The following is a 15,694-nucleotide window of genomic DNA, read 5'->3' on the forward strand; positions in this document are numbered from 1 at the left end:
CCAAGGAATATTATTTTTCTGTTTAAGGAAAAAACTAACAAATCTTTAGAAACTTTTTTTAATCACTTTTGGGGGCTACTGTGTTCCACTTATCCAATTTGTTTTATCATATTTCACACAGTTTATTCTTATTTAAACAACATTTTTTTCCTATTGATATTGGTACTTCCTTTCTCCAGGCACTGATTTATAGATATCTTGAGTTGTGCATCAAGTGATATGTCATAAAATTAAGGCTGTCTCCAAGCACTTAAAGCAGGACTACCATTTAGAGACAATGGGTTATAAATCCATGTGTTGAGAGCCACCACATAGTTGATAAACCCCTGGAGCTTTGTGGCTTTCCTAAAACCTGGATTTGTCAAGCACAAATGTTTTATTTTATGGGGCCTATATTCTGAAAGTGTTTCTAAAACTATTTGGATGGAGATATTTAGGGAGCAACTCTTGGTTGGAACACACTTATTTGGAAGCAGCAGTGGGGCAAGACTCCTTTCTTCTCCTGCTTCTACAGGATGGTGGGGAATGGGAGGGCCACTCCCATTCTTTCTTCTCTTCCTCACGCTTCCAAGAAAACCTTGTGGATTGAGGGTGGAGCAGTAGCCCTACCAAATACCTCTCCCTCCACACAAGATGGAAGGTAAGAGGGAGCAGTAACCTGATGCTCCCTGAAGATACATGGGAATGGGGTTATTTGGCCAACCCTTCAGGGATTGTCATTACATATTTGGGGGTTGATTTCCCTAACACTACTTGTGGGATCTGCCAATAAAATTAGCTGAATACGGCTAATTAATTATATTATATGTTGCCATCCTCTTAGTCCCCAATGAGGACTGATGAAAATTTCACAAAACCTCTGCCTTTCTTTCAGAAAGTTTTTTCTGGTTAACGGCCATGTGCATACACAAGGAAATTAGCTCTATATGATAAAATGCCTTGGGTCTTTGCCCAAGCTGGCTTATATTAGACCCTTGTGTGTATTTGTCTTGCAGCATCATTGTCAGAATAAGAATTGTCCCTCACTATATTTATACTAATTTAAGGAATAAGGAAAATGATATGGTTTAATTGGTTAAGGTACTTTGCATCCTTGTTGCATGCCTTTCTCCGCTTTTTAACAGTTCATGTTTTTGAACCCTGCAGTCATAATTCTTAAACTTTGTAGTTCTCTTCATCTTGGAACATCTTTGCAGCATAACTCTTACTCCAGCCCTGTGAGACAAGTTCTTCAGGTATTATCCTCTGTTCATAGATGAGGTAAATGAGCCCTCAAGATTAATAGAGTTTACATAGGTCACAGGGAATTGGTTTGGGAATTAGAGGTTTTAGAGTTTTAAATGGATTGGGTCCCATTTCTTCAATGACTTGCAAGTAATGTAATGTTTGGGTTTTAAAAAATATATGACACAAACATATGGGCCCATATTCTTGTTTATCTTTCTGCGATCCCTCCATACCAGTCTGCTTCTTTCTTCATGTTTTGTCTTGGGTTCCCTTTTGAAATACAATCAAGAGTAGATGAACCATTGTGTCCTTATTTGTTGGCCCTCAGCAATTAATATCTTGCCTATTTTAATGCTTCTGGTCATTTAGAGCTTTAATACTATTTATTTGGAAAATTATCAGACAATTGCTGGATTCCTTTGTTAAACTTATATACCCTTTTATAACTCTACTCCTTTGTTATGCCCCAATTTACCTGTTTGTGAACAGGGTTAAACTATATCCTCCCATCAACAAAAAATACTTACAGATGTAGTATGTCTAGTTGTAAACAAATACAATAATCATATTTTGATTGTAGATGCCTGGAATGATGCAGACAGTGATGCCCGGAATGATGGCACCCCATATGTCTCATGGCCCCATGCAGCCAACAGGACCGGTAAATATTATGTTTACAATTTTGAAGTATTTGCTCTCTACTGTACTGATTTCTGTATCCTTTTCCTGTACCTTTTCCCTAATATACAGTTCAGTATCTTTTATATTAGAACAATTCCCCAACTTGAGCCACTTTATTGCTAATTATTTCAAATTTATATAATGAAAAATGCTAGAGTAAGAATATGATTGTGTCATGTTTCATTATAAGATAGCCTGAGGTGTTTAATAGATGGTGTAACTATAAAATTTATAAATATTTGAATTTAATTTAATTGTTTTATACAAATGCAAACTAATAATTTCATTTTCCTCCTCATGCATCACCTTATGTTCTAGTGATGCTATAGAGGCGGGATGGCAAACCTGTGGCACGTGTGCCACAGGTGGCACACGGAGCCACATTTGGTGGTACGCCAAATTTTGCCAGCTGCTTTTTCGCCCTTCTGGAGGTCCAGGGGAGGCCATTTTTGCCCTCCCCAGGCTTCAGGAAAGCCTCCAGAGGCTGGGGAGAGTGAAAAATGGCCCCAACCAGATGTTCTTAAATGAGCCGTTTCCAGCTTCCATAGGGCATGGGGAGGCCATTTTACAACCACAATTGAGCTGAAATTTCTGTTGCTAAGTGAGACATTTGTTAAGTGAGTTTTGTCCCATTTCTTACCACAGCTGTTAAGTGAATCACTGCAGTTAATAACACAGTTGTGAAATAATCTGACTTATTTCATAATTTCTCATTGACTTTGCTTGTCAGAAGGTAGCAAAAGTGATCACATGACCCTAGGACACTGCAATTGTCATAAATATGCGTTAGTTGAATTTTGATCACATGATCATAGGGCTGCTACACTGGTCATAAGTGTGAAAAATGATCATAAGTCATCCTTGCAGTTTTATAACTGAACAGTCACCAAACAAACCTGTAAGTCAAGGACTACCATGTTTCCCCAAAAATAAGACCTATCCTGAAAATAAGACCTAACTTGATTTGTACGTGTGCCCAATATTTTTTTTATTTTTTTATTTATTTTTATTGAATTTACATTGCTGCCTATTCGCTCATGGAGACTCATATAAGGCCTACTCCCTAAAATAAGCCCTAGTTAAGACCCTGCCAACTCTGTTGCAAAGGGTTCCACGACTTGGGGCGAGGTGCACATGTAAAAACCAAGCTAGGGCAGGGATAGGGGGTGGAACTGCCCCACGTGTCCTGCACCCGGTTACCTTAGGACAGTTGCAGCCAGGCCTCCCATGCCCTGACACCTGCTTCGCGTTGCCTGCCCGCTTCTGTGCCCACTTGCTGCCACTTCCACACATCCCTGTGGCCTCTGTTTCACCTTCAGGAATGGCCTCTGCAACTGAGAAACGAATTCTGAATTGACACGCACAGTGCCCCCCTCGGCCTCCGTTTTGCCGTCAGAAGTCTTTGGAAAGCGGTCACAGAAGAAGTGGGCTACTGCTGGGTGGGGGTGTTAGTGCTGCTGCCATGACGTGAGACAGTGGAAAAGACACCACCCCCCCCCCCAAAATAATACCTACTGCCTCTTGGTGGCAAAAAAATAAGACTGGGTCTTATTTTCAGGGAAATACAGTACCTGTACCTAGATTGCAAATAGGAGGCAGGAACAAGCATTCTCTTTGTTATTTAAGTTCTATGTCTCAACCTCTGCTTTATAGGTACACATGAAAAATGTAAAATAGATTATTTTGTTTTACTAGAATGGCTAGTTTAGCTTTAATAGTTATCTATTGTGTTACATTAACTTGTCTCAATACCTGATGATTTAATAGTAGATCTAGATTTCCCTGATAGTCTCTCATTGAAGTGTTAACCAAAGCAAATTCTAAAGTTGAGGGTAACAATCTCAAAACCAAATTGATGCCAAATTCATGGTGTGAACAGAAGTTGAAATTGGGCATGGAGTGTGAATGGTAAATAAGTGAAAAAAATTATAGATAATATTTGTAGGATTTACTTCCCGATTATTCTGCATTACAATCTTTTTTCTTTGACTTAATCATTATTTCAGATTGTTACTCTACGTTGTCTGATAGCTCACACAACATTTCTGTTGCAAGATGTTTCTCTTCAGCTTTCTTTCTCTCGTTGAATCTTTTAGGGGTCAGGGATTTATTTTACCTATTCTCTTTATATTGTCTCTTTGCATTCTGTTATTTATATATTTTTGCTATTTGCCTGATTGTCATTAATAATCTTGATTTCACATGGCTAAATAAATAGACTACAGTATATTTCTGTACTAGATAATGAGAAAGGAAAATCCCTCTTGTATAGACAGTAAAAAAATACAGTGAACCAGTGAAGAGGAATCAAAGCATTTCCTATAGAATCTTTGTCTTTCTTTGTCTAGTTTCCACCACCTTATCCAATTTAAACATCCTAGAAAAGAATCAAAACTGAATTACTTACATTTTCTCCCTATATGCTTCCTCAATTGCTTTTCATTTTTATTGACAGTAGCCTGTGATTTTGTTCAGACATGCAAGCATTTCTTTTCTTTCTTTTGGTCTCCATTTTCAGTTAATTATGAAATAATGCTAATTCTCCACAAGCAGCATTACAAAAATCTATGCATTTTGTGTTCTATACAGTAAAATGTACATTATTATCCTGTAATTTTTAAAAATAATTTGATCTCTTTCATCTTTAATATATTAATTGTCTTTTTCAAAAGCTGATTTTTTATCTGAGAGGTCTCTTGGAAGAGAGGCAGGATATAAATCAAAATAATACCTCTTATCACTAAGACTCATCTCCTCCCATCTCCATTTCTAGTGACTTTGCAAGTTCTTCAAATCAGCTTTCTGGGAGTGGCTTTGTCATTACTCTTGTTCTGAACAACTGCATTTGGTTTTTGGTCAAAATTGAAAGCATTACCGTTAAATTTTAAAAACTTAGGAAAGTCATCTCAGATTATTAAGATGGAGATACAATATATTGTTTTCTATGTATGTGGTAGTACTTCTTTTAGATAGTATTCTTAGTACTAACTCAGCATGCTGACTAAAACTGCCTATATAAATGATATTTGAGGATGCTAAATTGATGATTGAGAGAAATAGATAATTGCTAAGAGAAAGTAGTAATTTATTATATTTACAGTAAATGCTGCCCAACTTCTACCAAGTCTGGGTGGATTACAAGTTGTCTGAAACTTTAAACCAAGAAAAAAAGAGATTTAAAAAAGAGTAAAATTGACAGGATGACAAAGCCAGATGAGACCAAAGGAAAACAACCCACATAGTCTGAAGGAAGCTTCAGTCACTGTTGTCAGGTCTTCAAGACCCTTCAAATACCAGCAAGTGGTTTTGGATCTTAGGGAGCCTCATTCTAGATGGCAGGTGCTCCTTTAGAGAAGGTGTACTTACAGTGTCCTAATAAATGGCATTGCTTAGTCAAAGGAACCCTCAAGCAACTGAGCCTCATGCCATGTAGGGCTTTATAGGTAATAGCTACATCTTGAATCAAATAATGCATTCTGGACCAGAGGAAACTTTCAGATGGTCTTCAAGGCTTTCCATATAGAGAGCACTAATCTTGCATGATTGTACACAAAACACATTCCTAAGATCCAAACATGCGGAATCTGCATGAAATGGTAGTGACTGTTTACTTCCCCAAAATAAATAATACTTAACATGTATTTTTTTAAAAAAAAAATAGTGTCCTTTGAGCTGAGCTTCATAGCTGGTGACTATTGACCAATGATAATAAACCTTTTAGAGACTGAGTGCCCAAACTGCAACCGAAAACCCACTTATTTATCGCAAAATGCCAACACTGCAATTTAACCTGAATACTGAGGTTTTACTACCTAAAATAATGATAAACAAGGCAGAGTTCAACTAATTGTTCCAAGAAAAACTTAATTATGCACCTTCATTCTTTTTTATGCTTTGAAATATTACGTTTAGCAACAATAAAAAGGGAAACTTTTGTAATATCATTTCTTGGTTTTTCTCTTCATTTTCTTATCCCAATTTTCTCTGTATATTTTTTACTTCTTGTTAAAATAAAATAGTTTTAATTTCTATTATTGAAAGAGACATTGCCTTCCTCATAACTTATTACCCATCAATTATTTATCTGGAAGAAAACTAACGCCATAAAATGTCCTGTCTGGGACAGAAGAAGGCACAGTCTGAGCCTAGATACCTTTGGTTACAAGGCAAAAAAATCCAATTACCTTTGGACAGGAAATTCAAAACAAGAAATGGGGGAGGGCAAAGTTATTGGTACATGGCCAGTATTTTGCAGGAAAAGGTTAGGGATGCTTTGAATCCACTGTATGGAGCCCAGATAGCTTTTTTTTTTTTTTTTTTTTTGGTTCTGCTTCTTTGTCTGATGAGTGGTTCCAATAAAGAACTATGCTTATTCTCTCCCCCACCCCACCCCATCCCATACCTTTCTCTAAGGGCTCTGCAAACACTATGATGGTCTAGGGCTGAAAAGTATAATAAAGTATAATATGGGTAGTTATCAATTTATAATCTTTGCTTCTCTGTCTTATACTCCGTCACCACCTCGGCTGCTGCTTGTTTAGTGGGGGTGGCCTCATTTTGTTTTTTGTCCACCCCGATCCGTGAGGGAAAGAAAGACAGAGGAAAGGCCACATATGGCTGGGCGCGCTTGGTGGCAGGAGGAGGTGTGGCACAATGGGGCTATTTTTTTCATTGCCGATGGAGCCATTGACCGACCCGATCAAATCTGATCCCAATGTAGGGGAGACTGCAAGCTTAGTTTGGCTAGACAAATCTCCCCCCCCCCCCCCCGCTATCAAAGTGGATCCTGGCCGCTGCGCTGAAATGGAGCAGGAGAAGAGAGGGCCGCTCCGTTGCCCGTTTTGCCATTGCTGCGCCACAGAGCTTGCCCCACCCAGCACCACCCAGATGCCCTCACTTTCCCCAAGTATTTCTTTGCCTACCTGATTTCCAGCTCCGTTTCGTTTCTCTGTGGTGTTTCTCGCTATCGTGTGCAGGGAAACAAAAGTTTGTAGGACTAAAAAATTTCATTCAATCAATTCCAACTTCATAAGATCTTTTTCTTTCACAAGAAGTTGGAATTGATGAGAATGATGGCAAGAAACGCGACAGAGAAATGCAATGGAACTGGGCTGGGACAATGGCGCATGTGCCCAGAGAGGCCTCTGAGTGCCACCTCTGGCACGTGTGCTATAGGTTTGCCATCACTGCTATAGACATACCAGTGTAATTTTCTTACACAGTACAGGTAGTCCTCACTTAAAGGTCATTCATTTAGCAAACTTAAAAGTTAATAGTGGTGCTGCAAAAAAATGGCTTACAACCAGTCCTTGCACTTAAGAACTGTCTAAGTGCTCCACAGTCATGTGATCATAATTTGAGAACTTGGCAATTGCTCCATATTTATGATGATCAGTTTCCTGCAGATTGACATTTGCAACCATCCTGGCCAGCTTCTGTAAAGCAAAGTCAACTTAGAAGCTGGAAATTATGGAAAATTTTGTCAAACTGTGTTCAGTTGCATTCTGCCTTACTTAATAATCACACCATTCAACAACAATTTTTTTGGTCCCTATTGGTTATATGTTGAGATCTGTCCATAGTTTTCTTTCTTCCTAGCCAATATTGTCTGGTTTTGAAAAACAAGTTTGGATCTGATTAGTACTTGGACAGGAAATAACCAGAAAATACAAGCACAAAAGATTGCAATGGGAAGTGTTTTTTTTTTAAATGGCAAGAGAATATTCTCTTGTCTGTCTGTCTGTCTGTCTGTCTGTCTGTCTGTCTATCTATTCTGTGTTGTCATCTCAAATTGGACTGAGATACCTTTTTGTCTGCGGCATGAAATATATATATATATTTGGTTTTTTACAGCCAGGAGTGAACAGCATGGATTCGCAAATTGGTATGTATGAATAATCAATTATTTGTTAAGTAATTTAGGCTGTTAGAAGAAATATTATTTTTTCTAATTAAAAATAAATTAAATTTTGCCGTTAATTTAATTATCAAAAGAAAATTTGAAAATGCCTGTTTTTATAATGGAACAAACAAACTTTATGGTCTTTAGATCTAACAATTGTTAGGGGAAATAATTCTAACAACAGAGTAGTCAGTATTGTGTTATCCCATCAGCTATATTTTTATTTATTTTTTCAATCATCATGCTGCTATACTACCTGTCTCACCTGAGTGACTGAGTGGTTATATTAAATCATGTCACAAAATATCAAAGCATAAAGTAAGAATTTATTTGTACCCTCTCTGGACTCCGAAGCCTCTTGTACATTCCTTTGCACCTTCCCCAGCCAGCACTTCTCATGTATCTCCTGGCATCTTTGCCATCCTGCATACCTGACTCAAATGGTTCCTTTTGCGCACCCCTTCATACTTTCCCTGACCTTCTTGCATACCTGCGCCATCCCCTCATGCATCCTCTCCTGTGCACCTCTTGCTCCTTCCCCCACTAAGCAGCAGCCACTCACCTGCCTGTGGGCCTAGGACTTTCTGCTGACCTTTCCACGGACTTTGGTTGTATTGGTTAATTGCTTAATAAACATGAGGTTCTGTTAACATCAACTGGGGCTGCAGGGATTGCCTTCACTAAGCAATATGCCCACGCTTTATGGCCATATTGCTTAGCAATGGAAATTCCAGTCCCAATTGCTATCATAAGTTGAGGTTTCAATGTATTATTTTTTGAATAAACCATATTTTTGCTAGACAATAAAAAGATATTTGTAGAGCACAGTGGGTGAATTCACGCAACATGCGAAAGTGAATCCAACCAACCCAGCTAACTTTGCGTAGTATATGAATCTAATCAGTGCTCTGGAAGAGAAGTACTTGGAATATTGGCATGAAAAATGCTTTCTAGGAAATTAGGTAGTTAAAATGTGATTTGGCTGATTGCATGTAACCCATAACTAACATCTGAACACCTATGATCTGCCTTTTTATTTTTTTTATTATTTCTGCCTTTCTTTTTAAGTATAAATTGTATTAATTAAATGTGGCCTCTGCCAAAATGTACATCCATGACATTCTGCCTAAAATAGTTCCTGGCAAGTAAGCTGTTAAATATAGGACTTGGGTGCCAATTTATTTTAATAAACTTGAAAGCTTTTTTTGAATCACATTAAATAAATCAGGAAGGGTTTGTTTTAGTATTTCCATAACATTGGTTTCTCATTTTTTTTCTGCATAGGTTTAGCTCCCCCTGGAACTCAGGTAAGAAAGCACATTTTGTTTTCTTAGTAATTTGGTCATTTCTAGCCAGTTTCCCTGCTGTCTTTCTCCCTCTTATATTAAAGCAAGCACTTTGTTGAGTACTTAACTTTGCCAAAGTCTTAGAACACTCATACTTAGATATAAGGTTTGAATAGGATAAGTAATGCAGGTAAAGTAACAGTAACTTGGCTTCAGAACTCATAATTTGTACCATATACATACAGTTACCACTTATGCAATTTTGAACTAGATATTATAGAACTAGAGATGGGTTCCTACTCGTTCGCACCAGTTCAGGGGAACAGGTAGTGGTAATTTGGCCTTGGTTGCAGAACCAGCAGTGACCCAGGCTGGCCACTCCCCGAACCAATTCCCTGGTCGCTACTACCATTGCCAGGATGTTTTTTAGTAGTTTTTCACATTCTTCACGCATGTACAGAACAATTTACAAGGAACTGTGGGAAGCGCGTGCAAAGCGAATCTGTACCAATGTCAGTAGGAACCCACCTCTGATTCATTTTATTCAAAACTTTACATTAAATTACATTTAAGATATAGTAAACATTTTCCCTTGATGGAATTCATTCAAAAATGCTTAATTATGGCAGGATCATGCCTGATATTTCAGCTAGTTCTGATTTGTTACATCCAAACCAGGACAAACTATTAAATAATGATAATATGGAATATTAATGAACCACTGTTAAAAAACTAGCCATACTTCTTAACTAAGGAAACCTATAGGATGTTCAAAATCTACATGTTATCAGGTGTTATGTTAAAATGCAAACCCTGCTGTATATGTATACAAATTGGGCAGGGCTTGGATCCCAATACCATGCCTGCTATTTTATAGATTTTTGAGCCTTTTCCCCAATATGTAGATACCCCTCTCCTTAAGTAATTGTACTTTGTTGTTGTATATTTTATTAATTTTTTATGCCACATGTCTCCCAGAGACCCTTGTCATAAGAACAGAATAAAATGCTTCTTAATCTGTTGTAACTATTCTGGAACAAGAATGAGAAGCAAAAATTGTGACTGAATTAGGCTACAATTCCTCAGTTTACAAGTTCCCCAATAGCTAATATAGCAATGATTAGGAATTACTTCTCAGAGCATGTAAGAACATAGTATATGTAACTCCAGTCGGGGTGTTATGAATATTTTTTTAATGTTTTTATAATACAAATGTGCATAGAAACACAATTTTTAAGTTATAAAATGTTTTTGTTTCTTATTGAATCCTTGAGAATTTTCAGGGATACAGTAATCTTCAACTTGTGACCAAAGTTGGGACTGGAATTTTGTTTGCTAAGCAGTGCAATCCTTAATAAGTCATCATGTGGCCGGACGCCATTTTATAACCAGTTTATTGTAGTCATTGAGTGAATCTTGGTCATGAAGTGACTCATGTGCTTAAGCGAATCCAGCTTCCCCAATTAACTTTGCTTGTCAGAAGCAAACTGGGAAAACCTTTAATCATGATTATGTGAATGCAGAATGTTGCAATCCTTATTATTGCCAGTTGCCAAGTACCGAATCTGCAATCAAAAGACTGCAGGGACACTGCAGCAGTTATGATTTTCAGGACAGGTTGTAAGTCACTTATTCCACAGCCATTATAACTTAGAACTATCATTAAACAAATGAACTCTACCTGTAACCATTTTCATAAGCAATCCCTATAGGCTCCACTTTCCACACAGGGAAAGTATATAAAAGTGTCCCTACAGTGAGTTTTGAATCCTTGTAATCATATTAATATGTTGATGAATTTTCTTGGCTTTATTGTAGAAGTGATTTTTCATCATCGTCTTCTTGGATGTATTTTTCAACTTTATTTCCCTTATTATGCTGATAAGGTTTCTGACATCAGAATTGATTAGGTGCTGCCCCCTGCTGTAGATGAGTGTGTCTTATAGAAAGGCTTTGAAAAGGACAGCAAATACTGTCTTGAAATCTCAAATTTCATGTCCTCACATCTGAAAAGTATTCATCTTTAGTATAAATTTATATTTCCATGTCTCCATTACTTTTTTGAGTTTTTTTAATTTCACACATAGCTATTTGCATATAGCTATGCAATCACCTGTTATAAAATAATTAAGATCCTATTCTGTTCACTTCTCCATTACTATCAGCACATTTGAAACTTGGGTTTGATCATTGCAATCAGTTATTTCATTTCTATATAATGCAGATTTATTTTTTAAAAACATTAATGAAGCTAGGCTATTCTGGTAAGCATTATTACATTTAATGGAAGCAGGAGTTTCCTATTCACCATTGTTGTACTTTTAATTTCTGAATAACTGCCATTTTGTAGATTTGGTTATAGATTTGAATCAGAAACAAGGTGGATCATAAAAATATGATTAGCAGGAGAGATGGCAATAGCATCTTATGATCTTGAAATGACAGATTCTTTTATTTATATTGAACATGTCAGAGAATATTCAGTAAGGTTTTGTTCCAATTGCTTTGCTTTTCAAATTCCAACTGAGAAGTTGGACCAGTAACTCATGAGATTTGGTCTTATCCCATTGGCACAAACTGCCATCATCAATGTATTAATTTGATTGGATAAATAACTATGTAATAAACAAGCATGCATCCCTTTTGATTACATCCCTAGCATTTAGAATCTATCAAGAGAACCAGATAATGAACTTTTCATTGGGACTATTTAAAAGCATTTTATAACACCGAAAGAAATACATTGATTTATAGTGACATTATTTTTTGTTAATATCTGATAAAGGCTTAAAAAGCAATGTGAACAAAACCTTTGCTTTCTAAAGTACAGAAATAAAATTAAGGAACAAGGTTATCCCTTTTATCTCTTGAATAAAAACAAACTGTATTTCACTGGATTAAACTTAATTCATATTTTCTTTATTTAGCCTACACCTCCAGTTTGTGCAGTGCAACAAGCCACTCCAACCAATAACTCTACTAATGAAGAGCCCTCAAAACAGGTGTCGTGTTTTTCTCTTAATAGCTTTGTTATGCTCTATTTTAAAATCCCAAAACAAATTTTCTATAGAATGTTCTACTTTCCTTAGAAATCTACGTGGTCAGAGCATAAATCACCAGATGGGAGAACATACTATTACAATACTGAGACCAAGCAGTCTACCTGGGAGAAACCAGATGATCTTAAAACCCCTGCAGAGGTAAAGGAAGCAATTGAGCATGTAATTATTTCACTATCCATGTCTCACTGAATGAAAAATAAATATTTACTATTAAGAAAAACGTTCCTTTTGATGTGCATTTTTAATATCCTAGTCTTCATATTAATGCTGCACTAGGCAGAGTATGCCCAAAGAGTTTTATTTCATAAAAGGAATTGTGTGTAACTTGTATCTTTGCAATTTTGCGTCTTCATCCAAAGATTTCAAAAGCATTTTACTACATTCATTTCTGTATTATAGAATGGCTTCAGATATTGTGTTGTTTCCCCTTCCTTAGCAATTGTTGTCAAAATGCCCATGGAAAGAGTACAAATCTGATTCTGGAAAGCCTTATTACTACAACTCTCAAACAAAAGAATCACGTTGGGCAAAACCCAAAGAACTTGAAGATCTTGAAGGTAATTATGATGCTTTATCTTCAACATAAGCTACTTTATAGATTGTGGCAATTCCAGTTAGTGAAGATAGGACATTCAGACCATATAATAAAATAATCTAAGATATTTTAAATGTTTTAGTTAGAAGAATAATTGGATAAATTATTGTTGACAAAAGATAAAAGGATACAGTCACCCTCAGTAACTATAGAGGAAAAACTGTTGCACAGAACCAGCAGCAAATCTCAGACAGCAATTCTAAAGGATCTTAGGCAGTGATCTATCTTTAGCATTTGGGACTGGAATTGGTAGGAAGTTCCAAAATTGTACTGAAATGATTACTGATTTATACTAGCACATAATGTTCAATAAGAATTTGCATAACAAGTGTAAGCATTAATACAAACTAAACTTGGAAAAAGAGAAAAGAATAGAAAAAAGAATGAAAAACACAGAAAAAAGAAAAGAAATGATATAATGAAGAAAAAGAAAAGAAATATATAAAGAAGTGATTTCCAATATTCATCACAAGTATTTGTAAATCCCTTTATGGTTACAAATATCTTCATCCCATCCCCTATCTATGAGCAAATTCATAAAACATCAACTTTTCAATCCTGGTCCCAGCAATTAAGCAGTTAAAAGGTTGCTAGATCTTTGCAAAACAATGTTTTATTTTAACCTTAATCAAATTAGCCATTTTACATGCCTTACTTTTACTTCTAACAGTCTTAATCTCTAATCTAATCAAATGTTGTATGACTTGATTTCTCTTTCATTCTTCTTTATCCATTACATAGATTTCTGTGCTATGAGATAAAGCCTGTTTTGATACTTCCTCTGCTATGTCAGATTAAATTTATTTCACATCTGTGGTTACTTCGTTAACACCTTTTAGAGTAGTGTAGCCATAGAAGCAGATAATCATTATTGACAGTGTCGATGTTGTAGTTACTAATTTTGGGCTCCGTTCTCTTAATATTTTGTGTCATTTTGTAAGTCCCACTATTAACTGACATCTAGAACACACTTGTATTTTTCCCTTCTCCCTTTAGAATATTTGGTCCCCTTTAGTGTCTAGTGTCCTAAAATCATCAAAGTAATTTAATCTTTGGTATGATTTACAATAGCCAGAATAGTCAAAATAAGTCTGTTTCTAATGAGAAATTATTTTGATAGTTAATTCCAAAATCTTATGGTGAAAGTCAGTTTTCCAAATTTGTTAAATTCCTTGTTGTTTATAACTTTTAATATATCAAAATCTTACTTAGTTTTTTGCCATCTATTTTAAATTAAGTTCTTAAACTTTTAATTATTTTTTCTTTTATTCAGCAGTAAGATTAATTTACCCAATGAGTTTTCAAATGTTGTTCCGAAGATTTCTAATAACTTTAAGTTAATAGGTAATTTTCAAAAGTAATTTTGAAGGGCTTGCAAATTTAGGGTCATTGTAATGCTAAACTATGGTTGTGAACAAAATGGTTAATCCTTTTGTTCCCTGGCATTCAGACCTGTGGAAAATCACTGTCCTATTTTCTGCTTGTGAAGAGCTGCTATTCAAAACAAATTTGAGCAATCTCATCCTCTCTTCATCTGGAGAAGTTCCAGAATGTTGGTTTACTCACCGGTTCTTTGGTCTTTGCCATGGTCATTGGCTTTGTGTTTGCGAAGATGTCTTCAGTTTGCCATATCTCCATCTGACATCTGTGCATTTTTAAAATACCCTTTGTGTTCTGTGGTCTGAAAAAGTTATCCATTCATTCATGAAACACTTTTGACATATAGGCTATACTATATTTTCACTTAAAAATAAAAAAGTGATTTTTCACATGCAAAATGTTTTAGGGTCTATCTCTAAAATGATAGACAATATCTTAAATATATAAATACTTCTTTGTTGTTCTTTTACAGCAATGATTAAAGCAGAAGAAAACAGGTATGCTTACAAACACTTTTCTTAAAGATGTCTTTGTATAAAATGCAGTCAAAACTGATGAAAAGATTAATTTATTTTAAAAACCTATTTGGAAGCAGAAAAAGTAGAAATTAAATACAATATCTCAGAAAGTACTTAGGTAAAATTATATATGTAGCATCAAGGTTGAAACCAGTATTTTGAATTACATTCAGAAAATGATTGACAATCTTAACAGGGTTTGAAACAATCCTAGTACTATATCATTCCTGGTTTGCATCCCAGCAGCTGAATTTTACACAGTTTTAGCTTCTCAGCCTGCTGATATTAATTGTTCAATAACTGATATAAACAAAGAATGCGTGTTACTGGATATTCATTTCTAAGGAAATAATTGATATTTCCCTAGGAAATAATTCAGCCTTTTCATAAACTTAGTTAAAATGAGTGCATGTTGACAGCCAATTACAGTATTGTGACCTCTTAATTTTGAGGAACATAACAGTCACAATCTGAGGCTTTTCCTATTGATGTATCCCTTAAGTCTTAAAAACAATAGAAAGGGGTTTTTGGAAGTTTGAGTTGTGAGATTTACCTCCTGCCAAAAAAACTTGTTAGCATGAGGCTGTAAGGAGAAACTTAATTGATAATGGAACATCAGTCTGTACAAATTTTAAGTTGGAAATTGTTTAATTAAATATGCACAAATAATGTATGTTAGCAACTATTTTTTGTAATTTGGAAGGAAGAAGCTTGCCTCTCAGTTTTATGTAAAAATAAGTGTGGAAATTGTAAGTTTGAATGTATAGGAAGATTTTCCTGTCTTAATAAGTGACTTTATATCCAGTGAAATTGATGAACAGATTAGGAATAATAAAAAGCACATTTTAACTCAGGTGTAATAGAACAGCCTGCATTTCATTAGACTTTTAGTAGAAATTTTAAGGCATTGATGCTGTCAAACATTAACATGCCTATTGTGAAGGAGATGTAGAAAGATAGAAACTGATGCCATCCCTGTCTTGTAAATCAGTTACAAATTGGACTTTTCATGGGGGAAAGTTATTTACAGATGTGCAGTGGAA

At 35.7% G+C, this 15,694-nt stretch overlaps 1 protein-coding gene across 4 annotated transcripts in view; it reads left to right on the forward strand.

The window, feature by feature from the left end:
* PRPF40A (pre-mRNA processing factor 40A) overlaps window positions 1-15,694 on the forward strand; it is a 35,693-nt gene that overhangs the window by 4,902 nt on the left and 15,097 nt on the right. For 2 of the 4 annotated variants that reach the window (XM_087710456.1, XM_014061610.2), the window contains exons 3-9: window positions 1,808-1,888; window positions 7,762-7,792; window positions 9,095-9,117; window positions 12,024-12,098; window positions 12,186-12,296; window positions 12,595-12,715; window positions 14,606-14,630. In XM_087710456.1, the coding sequence (XP_087566582.1) occupies window positions 1,808-1,888; window positions 7,762-7,792; window positions 9,095-9,117; window positions 12,024-12,098; window positions 12,186-12,296; window positions 12,595-12,715; window positions 14,606-14,630 (467 nt within the window). Of the gene's footprint in view, window positions 1-606; window positions 1,236-1,807; window positions 1,889-7,761; window positions 7,793-9,094; window positions 9,118-12,023; window positions 12,099-12,185; window positions 12,297-12,594; window positions 12,716-14,605; window positions 14,631-15,694 lie in introns of those variants that run through there. The other 2 variants (XM_087710475.1, XM_087710469.1) reach the window with 2 other exon arrangements.

The sequence above is a fragment of the Thamnophis sirtalis genome, unplaced genomic scaffold (assembly GCF_051295495.1).
Source record: "Thamnophis sirtalis isolate CommonGarterSnake01/CBP01778 unplaced genomic scaffold, rThaSir2_p1.2 scaffold_1, whole genome shotgun sequence".
NCBI lineage: Eukaryota > Metazoa > Chordata > Lepidosauria > Squamata > Natricidae > Thamnophis > Thamnophis sirtalis.